Raw genomic sequence first — 23,350 nt, forward strand, 5'->3', positions numbered from 1 at the left:
GGCGTTTTTTTGTGAAGGGGTGGGGGGAAACAGGTTTCTTTTTGTTCAAGGTTATGCAATCCGGACTCACCTAACCTTATCTTGACCCACCCTCCTACTACACTCTACTACACCGTTCCATCTACTCCGCCTTTTTCTCCGTTGTTCTTTTGGTTTTTTAAACGAACAGCTGGATTGAATAGGGTAGGAATAGGATTTTGAGGGATTTTTTAAAAATGCAATTAATGTATTTAGATAAAGGCGAAACGAGGTTAAACTATCGTTGCAATTCTCTTCGTTATTGACCACGTCCATTGCATCCCCCGTCTCCATGCCCATCGAGTCCTTGAGACTGTCAGCTGTTTGATAACAAGCGGCCCGTCGTGTCCATCTTGCTGTTCGTTCCGTCCAACTCTTTCCCGCGCCTCAGCCATGGTACCAAACAACCAACAGTGCGCAGCACAAACCCATCTGTTTAGACCGACAGTTTTATTAATAAGTAATAGTTGCATTAGAAATGAACACCGAAACTTTTACCAGCGTTTTTTTACTCTTGTGTTGATGAAAGCGGCTGCTGGATGGACTAACTTGAATGACGATTGTCAAGTGAATTCAACGCAGAATCATTCTTAGGCTTTTTACATCCGGCGCGTTGGGATTTTCTTTATTGATAACAATCGATATCAATTTTGAATTCCGAAATTATTTTTAGAAAGGCTTATATCTTAGATTTCTCGTTGATTGCATTACACGACACGTCATTGAAGGTGAATCCCCGAGAGTCTCGACAACCGACTTGAACCGGAGTTTGAAAAATTAAACTTGTTCAGTTTCCGAACTTTTTAAAAAATTTGTTCTGCGTCCATTATGCAAATAGTTGTTATTTCACGTTTTCTTTTCGATTTTTCTACGAAATCTCAGCATTGAAGAACCTGCCATTCTTGCTCATAACATTAGGAGCCATCAACTCGTTTGAGCTGGATTTGGATATCCAACCGACTGGAACCTTTTGAGAAAGTGAACTGAATAATGCACATGACGTTTCAGCTAAAAAAGGGAAATATTTTTACCAACAACCAGCAGAAATGAAGGAACATCCACAAAAATTGCAACATCGGCCAGCATTCTGAGCCTTTCTAGAAAAATTACAATCGCAAAGACGCAACTTGTTAGGATCGAGGAGCTTCTGAGTTCAGGCCGTATCACACGGAAGTAAAAATACTGATTGCTGTCCACGTTGAAGTTTTATTTATTTATTTCGCGCTTTCAAAACATACAAAACACAATTCAAATTTTTAGTACCAATCGCCACCGCTGTAATTGAAGACGAGCTAAATTTCAGTCCTAGCATGAGTCCTAGAAAAGTAGAAAGTTTAGAAGTCTAAAACTGTTGTTGGGAATAATCCGCAACAAACAACGACGACGAGATCCGGACGCCGCGTATCAACACCGGCGCTCTTGAGCGACTATTGCCTAAGGGGCCCCCGATAGGTGGCTCCAACTCCACTCGTTATTTCCCTTCCCTCCAATTGTTTACGCCCCTCTGAATTTACTGTACAATCGTCAGTGTGTTAAATTATACGAGAGAGAAAAGGACACTTTTGTTTGTGTCCAATTTACTTCTTCTATTAAAACTGTAAGTACAGGCTCGACACGCCGAACATTATTCATTACAAGTTTTAACATGGTCCTTCGAACGGTTGTTTAATTCAGTGCAACACCGTGTCCTCCCTCTCAAAACAAAAACACTCAAAACTAAAAAACTGTGAAGCCGGTTGGGGCTACACAACACGACTCGAGACCCCCCAAACGTTGATATTTGTTCCCCTTTTTTGTAAAATTTGCCCAAATTAATTTAAATTGTAAGAACAAAAAACGACGAGTAGGGGAGGAACTTATGCCCAAAAATTCATCAAATCCTTCTCAAATTTTTCTCGCCTTTCATTGTCGGGCTAGCCTGAGGGGGCGACCATTAGCCACGCCGACCCATCATAGGCCCACAGATTGGCCTAAGCCAAGAAATCGTGCACTCGTCCCTTTCTTCTGTCTGTTCGTGTGTAGTATTCCCGTGTTCGTTTTTTCTCGCCTTTTTTTATTTTTTTGAATTAGAAATAACATTCTTTTCTCTCTCTCGTCTCAACAAACTGTAGAGGAGCCGAAAGGTCTCCAAAACCTCCATCAACATAGGCAAACGGAGCCAACGAATCAAGAGAGCGCAGTTGCGCCGGGAAGGGCTGCTGCCAGCCTGGGTGGAACCATCACCTCGTCCACCACCGCGAGAGCCGATCCCGGACGAACAGCTACCACCCGGTGCTCTTGCCCCTCACTTGCAGCCGATCTTGGAAATAGCAAGAAGGCACCTTAACGCGGAACAACTCGCCGACGCTCTCCGCCCGAGATACTATAGGGCGACTTCCGCTACTGTCCAGTCGAGGAACCGGCCCACAACCAGTTCCACCGCCTGCTCAGGACTTATTGCCGGACGTGATTGAGGAACCGGAACCCAGCAGCAGCTTAACCAGTAAAGGTAAACCCAAGAATTTATTAATCAATGAGAAAACGAATCAAGTTCTATTTTAGGATTTTAAGATTGATTCCTTACGTTGAAATTGATTCCCACATTTAGTGTTTGCATATAGGATATAGGCTACCAGTGTCAACTATCTTTTTTTTTTACCCAAAAGTTACGATACTCAAAGTAACTGCCCCCCCAAAAAAGTTAAGTTAACAGCATCCGAAATACCGGAAAAAAATGCTCCGATACAAGATAGTATCTAGAAAAAACATTCAAGATAAGATAAAAATTAGATATTTCCGAATTTTTGGTTGGGCTAAAGATAAGATAAGTTAAGATAAGATATAAGTTATTTTTTAGCCCCAAAAAAGGAAAAATAAAATTTCAGTCGATAAATTGTTGAATTTCTGCATTGTATTGCAATTGCACGACAAGCCTTACTTTTAGTTTACACTCTCGAATTTCTGCATTGTATTGCACGACAAGCCTTACTTTAAGTTTACTCTGTCGAATTTCTGCATTGTATTGCACGACAAGCCTTACTTTTAGTTTACACAGGAATCAGGATCACGTAAACCAACTTTTAGCGCTGCGTTGCACTTGATAAGCATCAAGTTGACGAAGAGATCTGGTTTCATGGGGGAGCGTTTTGCTGTTAAAATATCCGAAGCCACACTAAAAGCCCGTTCAACAGATCCTGATGATGCTGCAACGCTAACAACATCTCTGCCGATTTCGCTTAGTATTGGAAAACGGCACTGATTGGATTTCCAATACTTGAGGGGCTTAGTGACGCAAAGAAAGCACGACTAATTCGCTGAAAGCATGGCTGAAAGTAGTCTGCTACGTCCTGATGAGTCAGCTGTCAGGCCTTGGCCTTAAAAATTTCGAATTTCATCCCTCAAAGTAAATCATTTTTCTACCGCTAGATGTGATCTTAACTATCTTATCTTTTAGGGCAAAAGTTACCATTAATTTTCATACCCTAAAGTTAAAAATACTCAAAAGTAACTGAATTTTACACAAGATACAAGATACCAAAAAGATACCCAAAATATCTTATCTTAACTTATCTTTTACGAAAGATAGGAGACACTGTAGGCTACCATGGTGTTAGTTTACTTTTTTTTACTCAAGACTAGACTAGCCCACAACTTTAGGTTAAGATTTTGCTTTAGAAGCATTTCCATTTATTGACTTACTGGTAATACTTTTCTTTTGCTCAATAACATCATTTTGTGACCATCCTGCCCACTTAATTTACGTGAACATATTCTATCTATTGATTTTGTTCCATCAACATAAAAGTCCAGCATCAGAACAATTTCATTCGTGCTTATATATTCATTATTATGATGCAGATGGCCAGCGAAGAATATTTTGGACCAGAACCAGATAGTAGCAGTAAAACTGAAAATGAAACCTCTGGTGGTACCAAACGAAAAAGAGATGATGATGAAGAGGAGGAGTAAGAACATTTTTACAACCTACCCAAAAGAATTCGTTGTATCAGATCATTCTACATGATAAATGTTGTTGGGATGCAGGATTATGAAAAGAAGATTCACCTGGAAAGATCCGACGGAATCCCGAAAATGGACGCAGGTGTCAGTCCCCTCCTGAAATGTAACGGAATGGAAGTTGATGAAAACGTCGAGGAGATTGGGCGTAACTTGCCACGAGTCGAATCAAACAATCGCCACCGTCGCATGACTCATCCGGAACCGACGAATCAGCATCTGTCCGTCCGGAACACCAACCGTTTTAAGTCCTTGCAAACCGGCAGCATCGGAAAAGATCCCCAGACCCGTCAACCCGATAGCGGACACATTTCGGTCGTGAACTCGTCCGACCGCGGCCGGATCGTCGACTTGGCGTCCGAACCGAAATGGACTCCTGAAGGACTAGAGAGAATTAAACAACTCTTTGAATATGTCAACTCTCCATACATGTACATGTAACTTTGAAACATGCTTTCAATAAAAAACAAGACCGACAAAAACTAATTTTGAGCATCGTGAAACATGTAGTTTTATCCAATACGTTTAGTGAGTTGATGATGCATACGATTCAGTCATAAATCACAATTTTTGTTTGCTTTATAGATGAACCGCAATTTATGTCGCTATTGGTGTGATTTCCCCATACCGATGCGTGATTGGAAACTTAATGGAAGCAGCGGCTCGCTTGGCGATGGCAGGGTTGGCTTTACCCGATGTACTCGGGTCTCACGAAAGATTTAGCCTATCCATTGAAGTACTTTTATTAGCGCATTTTATAAATATTGGCAGTTTTCTAAACGTTCTTTTTTAACGTTTTGTTAGACAAGTCCAGCTCTTACAAATTTAATGGATCGCGTGGAAGACTTATCTCAACTCTGGCTGGGTTTGAGAATCACCAAACGTATACGCCTTGCTGAAGAGCACGTCAGCTTATTGTAGGTCTCCGGAAGAACTTAGCCAAATCCTGGGAGAATGCCCCATCACTCATTCCATCGTGCTGCTTGAAGAGAATGTCGCCGGGCGGAGCATGTATCAATGCTGGGCATTATTCCTGTTGCACTCATGCCCTGACTATAGAAGAAGACGAGATCCAGGCCTTCCATTTGATGGCGCCAAGTGCCGAAACAATCGAATCCCTCTTCCAGGATCATTAGAAATTCATGTTCTTCCTCGAACGCTTGGACGAACTGTTTATTCAGTAGCACAAGAACAAGCAGCGCAATATCAGAGACTTTTTGCAGTTCATTCTAAGCTCCAATTCCGCATTCGCGTCTCTTGGCGATTTCTGACCGTCATCGTACGGACAATCTTGTCAATTCGATTCGGCGTTAGAATCATCGACGAGCTCCTGTTGTCAACCCTCTTCAATCGGCTGACTTGTCAACTTAACGCCAACGCTCACAGTTTATTGCTTGCGTTACTCGCTTGCGCCGGCCGAAGAGCTCGCAGATCTCTGGGGCGAACAGCACACGCAGAGTGGAGACGAACCCTGTCAATCACGTGTGTGATTACGCAAGTTTATTATTTGTCTTTTGATTGTCGGCCATTTGTTTTGATGTTTTCGTATTTGGGCGTTTTTTGTGAATGGGAGGGGGGGGGGCTAGTTTCTTTGTTCAAGTTTATGCAATCCGGATGAGAATTTTACTCACCCAACCCTTACCATTTTATGCAATCTGGACTCACCCAACCTTATCTTGACCCATCCTCCTACCTACTACACTCTACTACACCGTTTCATCTACTCCGCCTTTGCTCCGTTGCTCTTTTGTTTTTTCAACGGCTGGATTGAATTCCGCCCTGGAATGGTGGAAAATAGGGTGGGAATAGCCAATTGGGTCTCAAGGGAATTTTATTTTTAATGCAAACATATAATGTATTTACAAATATGCGAAACGAGGTATAAAACTATCGATGCAATTGTTGTTCTCTTCATCATCACCAAGTTATAAAACCGCCTAATAATAGTGAGAGGGATGCCAATCTTCTTGAACGCGTTCATCGGCATCTAGCGATGCCCGTTGCTCAGTTGATGGCTGGCGGAGTTGGTGGATGAAGAGTATTTCGTCTCTTTGGAATTGAGACCTTAATTATATTCCTTCCATTATTTGTTGTCAATGACGTTCTCTAGATTGAATTTATTTTTGGTATCAGCTTGGGGCTATTTGCAGATGCGTCATCATTTGCTGAATGCGTTGTTGAAACTGTACAGGCTTCTACTGAAATCTTTGTCGAAGCTTGAGCTTTGTAATCACATAGGGGCTTTTACCGCAACCCCCAAATTGCTTAAAAAAAACTAAAAATAATAAGGCAACAGCAGCTTCCATTACTAATGATATTACATGGGAAATAGTTATGCAAACAAAATTTTTATTCCGTGAAAATCTCATTGTGGAATTAACGAAAGTTGTTCTACTCTTTGCTGAAATATCAGGAAAACTACGGTTAGCGTTACACTGAAATCGTTGTGTTGGTGCAACTAATAAAACCATCTTTTGTAAGGGCCGCCGGAGTATACTGGTCCAATTCTTAGAAATCCACCTGGGCCGAAGTTGTTGTACTTGTCCAAGTCACCATTGAAGCCAGGGTTTTGGAATTCTGTTTTAAACAGTTGAAAATGTAATAACCGCACTATTATAACGTTTATTGCCCTCTTACCGGTTTCCATTTGGCCAAGGAGCAATCCTATCTCTAGGGGCGCTTGGGTGGTGGCAGAAGATGGAAACGTCTCAGCAAAGAGTTTGTCGATTTCATCATCACGTTCACGACGGTTGGCTGGAACAGCGCTGGTCAAAGTCAAAATGGCCAACAGAACACAAAGGCTCAGCTATCGTTTGATGCAAAAAGAATTATACCATTTGAATCATTTATATTAGAGTGAAAGTGGACATTGACTTACCAAGATAGGACGACTCATGTTGCTGTTGATTGTTTAACGATTGCTCAAGTACTGAGATGCCGATTGGAGATCAGTCGAAGACCTTTTATACTGCGAGATCCCAAGGTATGGGCAAGTCACCAAACGTACCAGCAAGTAGACGGGAAAAGAAGCAAACCAATTATATATGTAAATCTCCAGCAATCGCAAAGTTGTTTGGAGGATGATGGAACAGCAAGAGTTCTTTCTGGGGGAACACCCAGGGTGGAGACGCACCTGATGAGCAAAAGAAAAGATGAAAGCAGAGTAGATGGCCAATCGCATGTGATTACCCAAATAGTGTGACGCCGATTTCCAGTTCCACACTTAACTTATTCTCCACACGTTTTCGTTTGACTTTTCTCGCCATTTTTTTAAATCTTTGTCTTGATCGGACACACAGCACCCCAATCAACGTTTCACGTTATTTGCATGCAACTTGGCCAGTACATGAGCACTACATGTATAATCAATCAACCCTTTATTATACATGTCACATAATCTTGAAAAGGTTGGGTTTGGTGGTGTCTCCTTCTGAAGCTAAATCATTCAAATGAATTCTATAATTTCAGATGGAATATTCAAAAGCTCTGAATACTGTATCTTAAGAGTCACCGTAATTCACCAGAAGTAACATAGTATAAATAAAAGGGACCTTCACTTCCTCAACTTGTGTTCAGCAGTTGGATTCATCCAAGTGCAGCAGTGTATAGTATAGCGGAACAGTAGACAATGTCATCAGGACAACTTGCCTGCATAATTGCATTTAAAAAAAGGTTTAACTTGAATTCTGGTTTTAGAACATTTCAATTTATTACATCAATTTTAATACTCATCCTGGAAGAATAGCTGTGGCTGCTCCTCCTCTTCCAGTGTTGTTGCAATTCATGTTAGCCAGCAGCTACTTGTTTCCCTTTGTGGTTTGTACGTCCCATGAAAAACTTGGCAATTCTTCTTTACTTGTTTATGAATATTCAGTAGCATTTGCTTATTCATCAATAGAGCATTGTTCTTTCTTCAACTGTTTCCAATGAAGAAATTTAGTATGCACATGACGTTTCAGCCAAAAAAGGGCAACAAGACAACAACAGCCAAAACAAGTTTGTCAGACTGTCGTCTGCTTATTTCCAGTGAGAATGGATGTGAAAATGGCTGCTCTCCAGTCTCTACATCATGCAACTTTACATCCGCGCGATTACATCTGAGTGGCAAAAGTCTCATCCGCTGATGATTGTTAAGTTAATGTCTTTAACGAAATTTAAAAAAAAAGAACATTTTTTCTCGGAATTGAATTTGTGGTGGACACATTTTGTGTCAATATAGTTTTGTGCATTTGTGTGTATAGTCTAACCTACTGCCTGGAGCATGCCTGGAGTGCCTGCTGCCCTCATGGACCTGCCCCCATGGAAAATTTGTCCGGAATGATTAGCAGTTTCAAATCCAGGTAGGAATATTTGGGCTCCATGTCATTATTGTTGGTTCATTGGTTATATGATTTGTCCATTACCATGATTGTCGGCCATTTGTTTTGGGCGTTTTTTGTGAAGGGGTGGGGGGAAACAGGTTTCTTTGTTCAAGGTTATGCAATCCGGACTCACCTAACCTTATCTCGACCCACCCTCCTACTACACTCTACTACACCGTTCCATCTACTCCGCCTTTTTCTCCGTTGCTCTTTTGTTTTTTTAAACGGATGACAGGATTGAATAGGGTAGGAATAGGATCTTGAGGGATTTTTTAAAAATGCAATTAATGCATTTAGAAATAGGCGAAACGAGGTTAAACTATCGTTGCAATTCTCTTCGTTCATGACCGCGTCCATTGCACCCACCGTCTCCATGCCCATCGAGTCCTTGAGAATGTCAGCTGCTCGATAACAAGCGGTCCGTCGTGTCCACTTGCTGTTCGTTCCGTCCAACTCTTTCCCGCGCCTCAGCCATGGCACCAAACCACCAACAGTGCGCAGCACAAACCTAAACTGTTTAGACCGAAATTTTTTGTAATAAATATTATTAGTTGAATAAGAAGTGGACACTGAAACTTACCAGCGTTTTTTTACTCGTGTGTTGATGAAAGCGGCTGCTGGATGGACTTACTTGAATGACGATTGTCGAGTGAAATCAACGCAGAATCGATATCTAATCCTTTTTACAGGCGCGTTGGGATTTTCCTTATTGAAATTATTTTTTTGAAAGGCTGGCCTATTTTTGTGATTACCTATATCTGATTTGTCGTTGATTGCATTCGACACGTCATTCAGGTGAATCCCCGAGAGTCTCGACAACCGACTTGAACCGGAGTTTGAAAAATTGAATAACTTGTTCAGTCTTCCTTTTTTAAAAAAAAATGTTTCTGCGTCCATTATGCAAATTGTTTTTATTTCACGTTCGACTGTAGTCTACGAAATATCGGCAAATAACATTTGAAACCTGCTTGCTCATCACAGGTTAGGTTAGTAGCCAACTCGTTTGAACTGGATACCCAACCGACTTAAACCTGCCGAGAAAGGTAACTGAATAATCAAATTTGATTTTTGCGTGTTAAGCAACAACACTAACTAGAGGATCGCTATGCAATCTGATTTTTTCACTTTATTACTAAACAAATCCATAGCGTTTGGAACGTATATAACAGTAATTGCTCCGCACAGCACTCGGTTAACTTTTATTATCCATCGTCCCTCCGTATATCTAGCAGGGCAACTTTGAAGCGCCGACAAATTTGTATTGCATCAGTCATAAGGCGAATATAAAGCCGTCAGGCTTTTTTGAAATGTTATTCGAGATACGGTATACAAATCCTTGTATGGTCTATAGTATAGTTGCACAGTCATCCCCATTATACTCGGGTGTAAATCTGAGCGATGCCATCTTTTGATGAATTAGCTTCGAGTTTATTTGCATACTAAGGTACGACTGTATTGCACAAGAGCACGGGGAAATGTAATTACATTTAATTTAATGGGGGGGGGGATCTGTTAAGCTTTGAATTTCCACAATGGCTTGGTGTTGTTGACGAAATAATGTTTGGCGAAATCGAGAAGGAAGTTGTCGTTTTTGTGTTTGATTCGGTCGCCATTAACAAGATGCTCGTCAATTCTTTCGCTGGCTTCTGCGATGGCGTCTTCGATTTCGTAGTGCCATTTGAGCTCCATGAAAAAGACGAAAATCTCGAAATATTCGCCGAAATATGTCGGAAACAGATCCCAAAAAGTAAAGTCACTTCGGACTCGTCCTTCATGTCGGCTTGACACCTGTCCATCACTTTTACCAGCAATCTGGCTGGTTTCTGGATTAGAATAACAAAATAGAAAGGGCTCTTGAGGAAAATTGATCATCAGTAGATCAAATCTTGTCTTACCTCTAACTACTTCCGGTGTTTCAGAGTCGGACGAGAGTTGGGGGATTACGGAAATGGATGAAACTGTTGAGCTGCTCAACATGGCCAAGCAGACCACCACCGTCGAAATGAATATTAACGTCTTATTCAGCATCATGTTTTCTTTTAGTTTATTAGGGCTTGGAGATTGAATTAGAGAAAATATGGCCAGCCAATGTGCGGGGCTTGTCGCATAAGAAGGACTGTGCTGAGCGAATCTTTATTCCAGCCATCTTATTTATAGCGTCGTCGACGGTGTGTACACGTATACGAAATCCGTTATATGGCAACTTACCCCCTTTTCTCACGCCACAGTGTCAAGATGTTCTATACGCCTGTATATTCCGCTCCCTATTGTCTACCCACCTGTCGGGAATCTCTTCTACGGCTACTCTGCCATGGTGTCCAGCACTGTTAACCTGATATTACTAGCACGAAATACCCAAACTGCTCTGCCATCACGTAATTTTAAAAAAGTTCGATAGAAGATTTATGGGCGAACTTGTGGTTATAGGAAGCAGTGCGACACTTGTGTATATTTTCAAGTCGTTTGATGATTTGGGTCAGTATAGGCGTGCACAAGCGCAAACACAAGTAATAGAGAATGTTTCTCCGACTGTATAGCCCAATCCTACAAAAGGGCCTGTGTCTGTCTCTCTTTATCCGCGATTCATCTGCTTTTTACGGTTTCGGTACCGGTGTTCATTCTTCTTTCTGTGACGGCGCACTATTAGACAGACAGGCGGTGCACCGCAGACATTCACGTTATTACTGGTTAGATTCGGTTTTTTCTTGGCGAGATAGGGGGAAACAAAAAATCACCAATGTAATATGACTGTGGGTGATGAATGAGCCCAAACGATGACGAAGTCGAAAGCCCTGGCCATCACGACACTCGACATCAAAAGACGGACCCACTGAGATTGGACAACAAATAACGCGGTTGTTTGTTGTATAAAATATTTCGGGTGAATGAATATAAGACCGTGGCTATATAAAGGCCAGGTAATGTACCAATTCGCTGCCAGTAGACTGTCATTCATTCAAACAGCTTGTCATAGTATCCAGGGCTTGTCTGCTATAGTTTTCTACTATATGATGATGCTGATTAAGACAATAATCACTTTGATGTTGCCCATTTTCATCCTGTTGCACAAATCGGTTGTTGCGCAACCCGTCATATGCCGAATAGTTTCATGCCATCAAATTGGCAATGACATTTCGGCAAATGAAGACCCCGCCGTTGTAGGTAAGACATTGTTTAAATTTCCGTTCAAGAAAATCCCACTGATGATTTCCTAAATTTGATTCAGGGCCGTCCAACCGCACGGTATTAGAAGCTCCGGTCCGTGCGAACGAGAATTTTATTGCTGTAACTCCGCTAGAGATCAAACCCAGAGACTTTGTTCCGAGTAGCTTTAGCGAAATCTTCCAGATCTTGACTTTCTCGTTTCGTGCCAAGTGGCACAAGGAAATTCTTCATTCCATTGGCCAAGTTGCCGCTATCAGGGAAGAAGATGAGCGGTGATCTTTTACCCTGTCCTGAGCTTTACCCTCGTCTACACCTCGTAACATGCCAATCAAATTTAAAATGTACATCTTTCAATTGCTTGCATTCTCAAGTTAGATTGAATTATAAAATCCCTTATTGATACTATCTGGCTATAACGGTGAACTGCAATCTGTAAATTGTTTTAATATTTTTTTTTAATTAAATCATTTGGACTGGTGTAATTGTAGTTTGGTTTTCGTTTCAAACAATTTCAACGTTAGACACTTATTAGCCAAGATATTTAATGTGATGTAAAGTAATTGGTATATAGGCAATTAGAGACTATATTAGTGTGCAGCATCCAGCGGTCGATGCAAGGGCCTGTGTGTCAAGTTATAGCCGCACCTGCCATTTTCCGCACGAGTATCAACTCAAATAATCCACAGCCACCGGTAGCTTATTATTAGATTTGAATTAGAGTTAGATTCGAGACAGACATCAGTTATGCGCCAGTTTAGCATGTCCAATTGAAATGTCTCGAGGGGACAAAGCTAGAAAACTGCACAGGCCGTAAGAGTAATTGAATTTGTACAGTAAGTCAGTCGTGACAGACATAAAACTGACAAGAAGAACCCGTGCTGCTGTACACCTCTTGACTCTCTTCTTCTATTTAAAGAAAATAGCGTAACCCAGTCGTACCTGGCACAGTGGCAGAGACGCATTGTAACTATAGAAACGTGATCGAAATCAACCATCTGGTGTTGAGCAGACTGGAGTGAACTCCGGGATGGAAGAGAAAAGAAAAGAAAAAATGATGTAACAGCGTCTTCGTGATTGTTTATAGCAGCAGCTTTAGTGTTTTGGTCAGTTCAATCCTATAGGAATGGCTAATGTATTTGAATTTGGCGGGCTTTTGTATAGACTTTCAAGTGTTGGTTCTTTTGGGCTATTTTTGATTTTCTTTGATGTCAAACGGGTTATTGTCAACAAGGTCTTTTGACGGCTGCATGTACGTCAGACTTCCTCAATTGGAGCGGCCAAGGATTGAGGAAAATGAATCATTTACTGCGCATTATTTAGAGCTGTAGAGCTGAGGCCATTTTGTTGCGTCACATACGGAACGACTAACTATATAAAACAAGGATAAATAGCACCGTCTCTTGTCACAATTTTAGTCTAGCTCCGTTCGACAACTTTGGTTTTCTCGAGTTCTTTGATGGTCGGTTACAAGCAATATGAAGGTAAACGGGAAATACTATATTCTTATTATATTTTGGTCTAATTCTTATTCTATCTATGTCCAGAATGTTATCGTTAGCGTCTTGTTCGTGATGGCCGTTCAAATCCAGTTTACGGCCAACGCTTACACTGTTTATCCTGCCCAAATATCCATACCAAAGTGGTTCTCCGAGCCATTCGACTACGCCCCTATTAGTCCGGCCAACTATCCTGGTGTTGCAATGGCTGGCCCTTGGGCTTATTTATCCGTTTCACCAGTTGGCCAAGTGGTCGAGCAGGTTCCTTACATCTTGACTGATGTTCCAGGCTTCCTCAGCCAGGACGCTCCCGCTCCTGTGGCGTCCAGCAGCACTCTAGTCCGCACGAAGCGCAAAAATGTTTTGCATTACCGAAATGGCGAATTCAGACCTATTCTCTGTTCTCCACGCCTATGCCTCATCGAAAGGCCAATGGGAGAGGCGGAGGAATAAAACCACATTCATTGCGCACATCTTCCTCATAATACTAATAACCTGCCGTTAATCATTATGCAATTCCGTTACCTCTTGGTTGCTAACATCCATGTAAGCGCATTCTAACTATGCATCAATAATGCTAACCAAAGTAATCAATAGCAAAGTACTTTGATAATTATTGGCATTTTCTTAATTATACAATATGCATGGTCAGCAGTTTGATCAACTATTTCGTCTGTTTTTTAAATTATTTGATGCAAGAAAACGAGTTAAACCGGTCGGTTGCCATTTGAATCGAATTATACGGAACAAATAGCCACGGGTAGAGTTTTGACCTTCTCTGCTGGCCGTCTTCACCTCTAAACGTGTTTCTATTGCGTCTATCCTTTACTTGTTTTTTTTCTATTCGTGTTGTTTTCGGACAGTTCTGTTAGTTTGGAAAATTTGCAACAAGACTCGAAATCATTCATCCGTTTAGGCTAAATAATAACGCCCTCGGGATTTCTACAAGTTTCAAAGTGATTTGACGTGTTGCCAGTTCCACGAACCATCATCATCCCCTATATGCAGAGATATGCGATCAAGTAACTCAAACTAGCGGTTCCAGCAGAATGCGCATCGCCGAGACTATTTGTTGGTGCCATCTTCTCTCGTCAGACGGATGAGTATAAAAGCGACGGAAACATCGGGGCGTCTTCTATTTTCTCTCTTCCACCGCACTTGAAACGCAATGAAATCGATCGAGGTAAGCAACATTTGTAGCTGCAATTTCTATTTTATTCCTTGTTGTAATAAATATCTTTTTGATGAGCATAGATTGCTTGCTGCATTTGTCTGTTGGCTGGACTGGCCGCTGATGCTGCCCACTTGATTGGATTCGGGCGTGGCTATTCGGGCAGCCGTTACACGCTCTTACCTGCCGTCGACAATTCGGCCCAGTGGTTCTCATCAATGCCTTACATCCCCTACAACATTCCCATTTATTACGACCATCCAATCCAGCAGCAAACTGGGGACGATCGCAATGCTGTAGTAGCTGCGCGCAACAACATCATCGCGTTAGACGCCGACTCATCTGCCACCGCGGACGACGCCCGGGACCGTGACCAGCGCCAAATTCAAATTCGATACAGACCTGGTTACAAGAAAGGATAAGGAAGAAAAGAGAACTCTTGACGAGCAGAAGAAGATGTCACTTGTTGATCAAGAACTGCTGCCCCTCTCTAAAAGGTCGACCTCTATTACATCACTATTACATGACTAGAATTTCACGAAATAATAATTATTAATCTATTGAACTTTCTTAATCTCAATTATAAAAGATGGGGAGAATCATTATTGAATCATTGTTTTGTTTGCCTTGGGATAACCTTAAGAATAAATTATGCAAATGTTACACCAAAAAAAAGTTAAGTTACCGGTTCTGGACGAGATGATGAAACTCGTCTGGCATCAGCAGTGGCGCCGGTCCGAGATGAATAAACTATGGGCATTTTGTTGGACTCTTAAATTGATGGTCCTATTAATTTGATTAAACTGTATTGGTATAAAATAGTCAATTTTATATTTCACGAAATTCTCTTTGATGTACAATTTCCAACTCCGCTTCGATCAACGATTTATCAGACGGACAATAGTAAAAAAATGTTGCTTGATTTTATACAATGGAAATGAATTAAAGTTAAACAAATCGATTTCCCTCTTCGAACCCTCCGTATCCGCCGAAATCTTCATATCCGCCGTATCCAGCAGCTTCATCCTCCTGTTGGTTGTTGTTGTCAAAGCCTTGACTGACTTGGACGCTGAAGATATTTCCAGTGCCGTCATCGTTGTCGCCGTATCCGTCGTATAAATTTCCTGTTGATTCTGATTCCATTTACAAAATAGAAAAATCTCGTTCGAATCAATTTCGGTAATCAATAGAAAAAGGTTTGGCAATACCGTAACCTGTCAAGGCTCCACCCATGGCAGGATCGAGTTGGCGACGTTGTCTGAGAGGAGCGGCGACGGCCACAGCCAAAACGGCCAACAACAGTAGGGCCAGCAAATTCAACTAAGACATGAATAATAGAATTAACGTCAAACAATGTGTAAGAACGACTAATACAATGAATGACTTACCGGGATAGGGCGGCTCATGACGGCCGTCCAGTTGTTGTTGACGGATCTGTCAAATGATGTCCAACAGGCCAGGATCGGAGGCCTTTTATACCTGCGACTCAAACAGACCAAAAATGAATTTCAATTTCAGGTCTAACCGGAAAAAATCACAAAGCGACGCGCAGAGGAAGTGAAAAAAGTGAATCTATTCGAATGGCGTGTTGGAAAAACACACAGCACTCTAAGATGCTGATTGAATCAACAAAATGGAGCTATATAGGACAGTTTCTCCTCGAAAGCGTACAAGGAAAAGTCGATCGGATTAAAGGCAAACGTGACAGCCAACTCATTCTGTAGTCAAGTCATTTACCTGGAGCATTAGCACTCACGATGCATGGGATGACTGAAGTCAATGCTTTTCCTTGTTTATTTAAAAAAAGAAACACGAAATGAAAACACCTTTGATTGCCTTTTTGGTTTTTGCCGCCCATTCCATGCAAAAGGACTTAGTTTTAAAATTGGCCGACAGAGGTCACCACTCTGTCTGTCAGGCTGTCAGCTGTTGTCAGTCAGTCATGTCACGAACTTGCACGCAGTGCAGGCAGCAGTTCTGTGGCTTTACTATTCAACACCTTTCATTCTGCAATTATCTGTTACCTGTCTCTCACCTACTTGTGTGTGTGGGTTAAAAGTGACGTAATTGACTTGTTGTGGACTGGCAAAATTCCCCCCTAAAAGACACCCAGAATAAGACGTCCTGCTCGTCATTGAAACAGGTAAGCATCTCTCTGATTTGGATTCTTTCCCGCCATTTCAGTTTTGTTGTCGGCCATGCTTCTTTTTGATCCGTTGGAAAACATTTTCATGGCAGTTCTTATTAATCTTGTTCAGTGCTATTCTCTAAAGTGAAACTTACTTTAAGACGGGGAACTGTTGGTGCAAAAATTGCGCGTCAGCGTTGCTGAACCAAAGTTGGTTGCATAAACCGATTAAAGAAAAACTGTCTGCTGTCACCGCCAGTTGTCAACTCTCTACTCTCTTCTCTTCTCTTGAAAAGTGTCTCTCTGAAATATCGCTCTCTTGTGTTTCACAATTTCAACTGTATAGAAGGTAAAGAAAGACATTCAAACAGAATAAAAGGAAATCTTGTGTGTTAAATCAATTCTAATCAGTATAACTTCCAACAGGTTATGGGCCCAGTTGTGCAAGCTGATATTACTGAATAGAAAGAAACAAAAAGGAGAAAATGGCGTGCTCAAACAGAAGTTTAAGCCATGTGGTCAAATTTGATGGTAGCAACTTACCACTCTGGAAGTTGGGCCTGGACGTTGCACTAGAAGAACATGATGTTCAGAGTGTGACCGATGGCACCTGCCTCATGCCACCTGAGGTATACATTCAAAAGCCCCTCTTTCATAGTTAATCACAAGTTTGTCTGGATCCGCTCCACCTACTTTAACTCAAGATGTCTAACTAAGACTAAATCCTTTTTATCTCGTTAACTCATGTACAAAACACTACAGATGCGAGCTGTCCATGAACCTGCTGAAGGGCAAGCTGTGATCGATGGAGCCCCAGTCATGCTGGGACCACTCCTAAATGCAGATGCAATCAAGGATTGGAAAACGAAAGACTGTACAGCACGTCGAATCTTACTCTCAACAATTGAGGAAAAACTGCAGAATACGTTGGTCGGATGCAAGACAGCTTTCCAAATATGGACAAGACTCTCGTCACAACACAACAAATGTGCAGCCAACAACAGATACGTAATTCAACGAAAATTCCTTAACTACGACTACCAACAAGGTAATTTACTCAGTCTGTTCATACAGCAAACCATATTTTTTTGTTAATTTGTGCCCATCTCTTTGTCCAGGCCATGACGCCATGTCCCACATCTCGGCCATTGAGAACCTTGTCGAACAACTCAAAAACATGGGTGAAGCCCCAACTCTTTTGCAAATCTGCACCAAAATTATCTACACTCTTCCACCTCACCTGCGTGGATTCATTGCAACATGGGAGGCTCTTCCAGAACAAGAACAGACGATTGCATTGCTGACAGCAAAGATTCTGAACGAAGAGAGTAAAAACGAAATGTTTCAGCCTCAAGATCTTGGATACTTTGCAGCTAGCAAAGGGTATCGAGGTGGCAGCAGAGGAGGATATGGTGGTAGAGGAGGCCATTCGGGCGGTGTCAGATTTCAAGACGGCCCACCTGCCAAAAGAGCCAGGTACACTGGTCCACCATGTGACTTCTGTACAACCATGGGCACTACCGCAGCACATCCAACCTCAGAATGTAGAAAACGGACTCACGCAGCTAAACGAGACTCAGCTAACCCCGCCTTTATCAACTCACCCACCGTGGACTTTGGTTTACCAGCCGCCTTCAGTCCCCTAGCCCGTCTTGATTTAACCGATTGGTTCGCTGACTCTGGAGCCACGGCCCATCTTACAAATCAGAAGAATATTCTTCAAAACATCGTCACTGTTCCAGTAGGCAGCTGGGTCATACAAGGCATTCATCAGTCAACTGCTAACGTCCACGCCTACGGCGATGTCTTATTTGAATCAACAGTTAATGGAAAGACACGGAATGGCCTACTCAAAAGAGTACTGTATGTTCCAGACGGCGGGATCAATCTGATCTCGATTGGCGCTGTCACTGCTCTCGGTACACAAGTTACATTCTTTGGTGAAGAGGTTTCATTTATAAAAAACGACGTTGTTGAAGTAACTGGCCGTAGAGCAGGCAGAACTCTCTATAAACTTAACATCAAGGCAATCATTCAGTCAATCCAAGAAGAGCAAGCCTGTGTCGCAAGACAATCAGCTACCTCCTTAATCAACTGGCATTTTCGTCTCGGTCACGTCAACTGCAAAACAATTCAACGCATGGCGTCAACCAACGCAGTGGTCGGACTCGTTATCACAAACCACGACGTACCTCAGGTGTGCGAGGGATGCATCTATGGAAAATTCAGCCGCTGCCCATTTCACTCCCGTTCTGAAAAACCAATTGAAGTAGGACAAGTGATCGTAGCAGACGTCGGCGGTCCCATGCAAGAGTCGTCCCTTGGTGGTGCCAACTATTATGTTGCATTCAAAGATAAATGTAGCGGCCATCGACAAGTCTACTTCCTCAAAAACAAATCAGAAGTTGCCGGTAAATTCAAATGCTTTGTTTCTCGTTTTCAAAACGAAACTGGTAAACTAATCAAATCGCTTCGAACAGATAATGGCACCGAGTTCAAAGGCATCGCCTGGACCTGGGCTGAAGAAGCAGGCATCATTCGACAATACACCGTTGCCTACTCCCCCCAGCAAAATGGAACCTCGGAGAGAGACAACCGGACAATCGTAGAATCAGCACGAAGCGCCCTGTACGGGAAGAGACACCCTGTCTCTCTGCAAGTGTTACTACGGCTCTGGGCCGAAGCAATTGCGTACTCCGTGTACACTCTTAATCGTACGCTGTCCCGCACCAGGATGGTCACACCTTATGAAAAATATCACGGTAATAAACCAAATATTTCTCATCTACGTCCGTTTGGCTGTATCTGCTACGTTCATATTCCAGATAAAACACGGCGCAAATGGGACAAGAAAGGCGAAAAGGGAATGTTCCTGGGATATGATGACACTTCCACTGGATTCCGTGTCTTGATTTTAGAAACCTTTAAAATCAAAGTCAGCGTCGACGTCACATTTGACGAAGGAAACGTTCCAAGCACGAAGCAACAAAACCACGCCACTCCTCCAAAGTTCCCATTTGCAACCAAACAGCAACCAGATGATGCAAACCAACCCTCTGACGAGAAAGACACACCGTCAGAAGATAACGAAGAAGCCTCCGTCGTCCCATCGACGCAAACGAAGGCGAATGATGCTCAATCTGAACGAGACGGAAATGCTGACCACCCAAGAGACGAACTGGTTTCCGATAAGGAAGTCAACGACGCAACCAGTCACGAAGAAATTCCTGTCTGCGCCAATCGACGGTATCCGCTACGTGATCGTAAACCCAAAGTGATCAAGAGCATGCAGTCGATCGACGTCCATAACTCCGAGCCATTCGAGCCTCGCACGTACCAGGAGGCTATGAGCTGTGAGGAAGCGCACCTCTGGCAGCCCTCCGTTCAAGACGAATACGACTCACACATTCAGAACGGCACATGGATTCTCGTACCGTTACCTCCCGGACGCAAGGCCATCGGATGTCGCTGGATCTACAAAGTAAAGCCAGGCCACCTGAGCACACCTGCCCGCTATAAGTCACGTCTGGTCGCCAAAGGGTACGCCCAAATCGAAGGTATTGACTTCACTGAAACCTACTCCCCAGTGATTGGTTACGGCCCCTTACGTGGTATATTATCAATGTGCGCAGCTCTGAATCTAGACATGGCCCAGTTGGACATCAAAACGGCCTTTCTCTACGGCCTAGTCGAAGAAGAAATTTACATCCAGCAGCCGGAAGGGTTCATCGTACCAGGCAAGGAGCATCTAGTTGGCAGGCTAGTAAAATGCATCTACGGCCTGAAACAGTCCCCACGGGTGTGGAACTGTAAATTCAACGACTTCCTTCTCAAATTCGGCTTCACCCGAAGCCAACACGACCCCTGTGTCTACCACCGTCGCCGAGAGGAGGAGATTTTGGTCATCGTGATCTGGGTCGACGACGGCCTCGTGTGCAGCAATAGCAAGACAGCAATCGCTGAAGTCTTGGCCTTCCTTGGCGAAAATTTCGAAATGAGGACACTGCCAACAGACCGCTTCGTTGGACTCGAGATTGAAAGGATTAGGGAGGAAAAAAAGCTGTTTGTCAATCAAGTTGGATTCATCGAAAAAATTCTATCAAGATTCAACATGTCAGACTGCAACCCTAAGTCGATGCCAGCGAATCCCCACGTACGTTTATCGAAAGAAATGTGCCCCTCAACGAGAACAGAAAAGGCTGCGATGGAAACGGTGCCATATCAACAAGCAGTGGGCTGCCTGAACTATCTTACACACGCTACGCGGCCAGATATTGCGTTTGCCGTGAACCAAGTCTCGCGCTACTGCCACAACCCTGGACCCCAACACTGGGAAGCGGTCAAACATATCCTGGCATACCTCAAAGGAACCACTCAGTACGGCATATGCTTTAATGGAAGTAGTGGGAGTAGTGACTGTGCCCTGGTCGGCTACACCGACTCTGATTACGCAGGTGACCTAGATCACTATCGCTCTACAACAGGATACATTCTCTTCTTTAATAATGGTCCAGTCAGCTGGTGTAGCAGGAGACAACCGTCGACCGCATCCTCCACCACTCAAGCCGAATATCAAGCACTGAGCGACGGGTCAAGAGAAGCGGCCTTCTTTATGTGGCTCCTACAGGAGCTAGGTGTTGAGAGTAAACGAGCCGTTACCCTCTTCTGCGACAACAACGCCGCGATACAGCTAGCCAGCAATCCTGTGTTTCGATCAAGAACGAAACACATCAACGTTGCATACCACATCGTCCGTGACTATGTAGAGGCACACCAGATCAAAGCTGAACGGGTGGATACGAAGGACAACCTGGCCGACATCCTCACTAAACCTCTTCCGTCAACCGACTTCAAAAGATTTCGTGAACTCATCCGGGTTCGACCTCTTCCAGAGTAACAGCCCACCCGCTAAAGAAATTAAAAGGGCATAATTGCTGCCTTGAATGTCGTATTTACCTCATGTTTCCTCTTTAATTTTTGAGTGGGAGTGTTGGTGCAAAAATTGCGCGTCAGCGTTGCTGAACCAAAGTTGGTTGCATAAACCGATTAAAGAAAAACTGTCTGCTGTCACCGCCAGTTGTCAACTCTCTACTCTCTTCTCTTCTCTTGAAAAGTGTCTCTCTGAAATATCGCTCTCTTGTGTTTCACAATTTCAACTGTATAGAAGGTAAAGAAAGACATTCAAACAGAATAAAAGGAAATCTTGTGTGTTAAATCAATTCTAATCAGTATAACTTCCAACAGGAACTAAGAAAGAGATTACAGATCAAAGTAGAAATGTGGGGCAATTGTTATTTGGGTTTTATTAATTGGCAGACGTGCTGCCTACATTGATCACATGCAGTCTAGGGTCTAAACACTTGTTGACCACCACCACCACCAATATTACAGTTCCCTTCGACTTGCCAGCTGCATTTGGAAATTGCCTTTGTGGACCCAAAAACCTTTCCTTTATTGTCATTAGTAATTAAAATAAATGGGCTTGGTTAGCGAGGGACTTGTGTGTTTAGACAACATCATCAAGACCTTTTTTTTTGTTTCTTTACCATTGCCATAAAAGTAATTGAATCGAGGCCCATGTAACTGTACAGTACTTGAACTTATTTTAAAGAAAAGAGGCTCACGACAGAGAGCAGTTCATTTTTCTACAGAAGAGTATTACAGCATCTGCTGCTGTCTAGAAAAGATTTCTCTATTCATCAAATTGCTTTTCAGTTGTCTCATTTAATGGGCTGCCATAGTAACGATTTGCATACATGTTTTGATGGTCTTTATACATTTGAATGCCATGACGTTCTGTTAAACCGTTTTCCATGTGCAGCAGAGCGTGGAACTGTTGGAACTGCCGGCCAGGGATTCGATGGTCAACGTGTTGTCCGTCGACGTGTACGTTGTGCCCACAACGGCCGAACCGGTGACGAGAGTTGTTCCGCCGTTGGTGTAAAACTGTCAAATAGAATTGAGTGAAAGAAATCAATTTAAGCAATGGCGTTAGAGCAGGTTGTTTGATTACCATTGTGTACGTGCCGGCCTGCGTGTAGACGGCCGTGCAGGTGATTTGGATTTTGCTGCCGACAGCCACCGTGATGGCTAGACACTGGGCCACTTGTGCCCCGGGAGTCCGGATGGTTTTGTAATCTCCGGCTGTCGCCGTCGTCGTCGTCGTGCACGTGACTGGCGCCACTGTTGTGGTTGGTGTTGTTGTAGTTGTCGGTGTTGTGGTTGTTGTTGTCGGTGTAGTAGTAGTTGTTGGCGTTGTTGTAGTTGTCGAAGTGGTTGTTGATGTTGTTGTTGGGGTGGTTGTGGTGGTTGAAGTAGTTGTTGACGTCGTCGATGTTGTTGAAGTGGTTGTAGTTGGGGTTGTAGTTGTCGACGTCGTTGAGGTTGTTGTTGTTGGCGTCGTCGTCGATGTGGTTGTTGTTGTTGTCGTTGGTGTAGTAGTGGTTGAGGTTGTTGTTGATATGGTAGTCGGTTGCACGACGAAAAGTGGCGAAATTGTAACGAGTCCCCATTTGCTGAACGCCATTCCGATGGACCCCAAAATCAAACTCGCCTTCCAAATCTTTTTCTCGTATTCACCTGTGACGCAATCAAACGGGGAGGGAAAATTTAAATCATAAAACAAAATTGCTAGTTAACGATAAATAACTAAATAAGAAAAGTGCCCACCTTCTTCATCGTTTTCTTGTTGCTCATAGTAATTCGTGCTGTCATCTTGGCTAGCATAATCGTACGAATCCTCCTCCAGCGTTTCATTGACTTGGTCAACTTGCTCCGATTGTGGATAAGCATTCTTTTGGCGGATGAGCACGACGCTCGACTCTCGACGATTGCTCATAGCCTTGTTGTTGTCGAGGTAAACGATTTGCTTGTATTTCGATTTGCTGGTGCAGCAGTCGTCGATTTGGTTGGCGATTCTTTTGTGCCATTGCTCCTTAGTTATCGGCCGGTGATTGATCTTCTTCCACAGTGGCGAGGCCAGTAGACTAGGAAACGAGACCTTCAAATCAGAAAT

At 43.0% G+C, this 23,350-nt stretch overlaps 6 protein-coding genes across 9 annotated transcripts in view; 2 read left to right on the top strand and 4 right to left on the bottom strand.

The window, feature by feature from the left end:
- Nucleotides 1-23,350, bottom strand: part of LOC124312826 (exportin-1-like) — a 639,300-nt gene that overhangs the window by 174,281 nt on the left and 441,669 nt on the right. The window lies entirely within an intron of this gene.
- Nucleotides 1-23,350, top strand: part of LOC124312831 — a 154,738-nt gene that overhangs the window by 6,447 nt on the left and 124,941 nt on the right. The window contains exon 3 of the mRNA XM_046777322.1: nt 20,231-20,236. The gene's annotated coding sequence lies outside the window, so the exon portion shown is untranslated. The remainder of the gene's footprint in view (nt 1-20,230; nt 20,237-23,350) is intronic.
- Nucleotides 6,350-8,228, bottom strand: LOC124313514. Its single transcript, XM_046778480.1, has 4 exons — nt 7,729-8,228; nt 6,893-7,662; nt 6,652-6,820; nt 6,350-6,591 (listed from the first exon to the last, which is right to left on the bottom strand). Exons 2-4 carry the CDS (start codon nt 6,908-6,910, stop codon nt 6,473-6,475), a joined length of 306 nt encoding a protein of 101 aa, XP_046634436.1. The 5' UTR covers nt 6,911-7,662; nt 7,729-8,228; the 3' UTR covers nt 6,350-6,472.
- On the bottom strand, nt 9,626-10,473 carry LOC124313454. The gene is made up of 2 exons (XM_046778395.1): nt 10,271-10,473; nt 9,626-10,198 (listed from the first exon to the last, which is right to left on the bottom strand). The coding sequence occupies exons 1-2, from the start codon at nt 10,404-10,406 to the stop codon at nt 9,888-9,890; spliced, it is 447 nt and encodes a 148-aa protein (XP_046634351.1). The 5' UTR covers nt 10,407-10,473; the 3' UTR covers nt 9,626-9,887.
- LOC124313496 lies at nt 13,956-14,656 on the top strand. The gene is made up of 2 exons (XM_046778455.1): nt 13,956-14,219; nt 14,291-14,656. Exons 1-2 carry the CDS (start codon nt 14,205-14,207, stop codon nt 14,627-14,629), a joined length of 354 nt encoding a protein of 117 aa, XP_046634411.1. The 5' UTR covers nt 13,956-14,204; the 3' UTR covers nt 14,630-14,656.
- Nucleotides 15,022-15,778, bottom strand: LOC124313512. Of its 4 annotated transcripts, none has more exons than XM_046778479.1 (3): nt 15,602-15,778; nt 15,422-15,527; nt 15,022-15,331 (listed from the first exon to the last, which is right to left on the bottom strand). In XM_046778479.1, exons 1-3 carry the CDS (start codon nt 15,611-15,613, stop codon nt 15,156-15,158), a joined length of 294 nt encoding a protein of 97 aa, XP_046634435.1. In that variant the 5' UTR covers nt 15,614-15,778; the 3' UTR covers nt 15,022-15,155. The 4 variants fall into 4 exon arrangements, with proteins under 4 accessions (XP_046634435.1, XP_046634434.1, XP_046634432.1 ...); XM_046778478.1 differs by having other exon boundaries at nt 15,596-15,774; XM_046778476.1 differs by having other exon boundaries at nt 15,416-15,527; nt 15,596-15,757.

Source organism: Daphnia pulicaria, chromosome 9 (assembly GCF_021234035.1).
Source record: "Daphnia pulicaria isolate SC F1-1A chromosome 9, SC_F0-13Bv2, whole genome shotgun sequence".
In the NCBI taxonomy this organism is placed as follows: Eukaryota; Metazoa; Arthropoda; class Branchiopoda; order Diplostraca; family Daphniidae; genus Daphnia; species Daphnia pulicaria.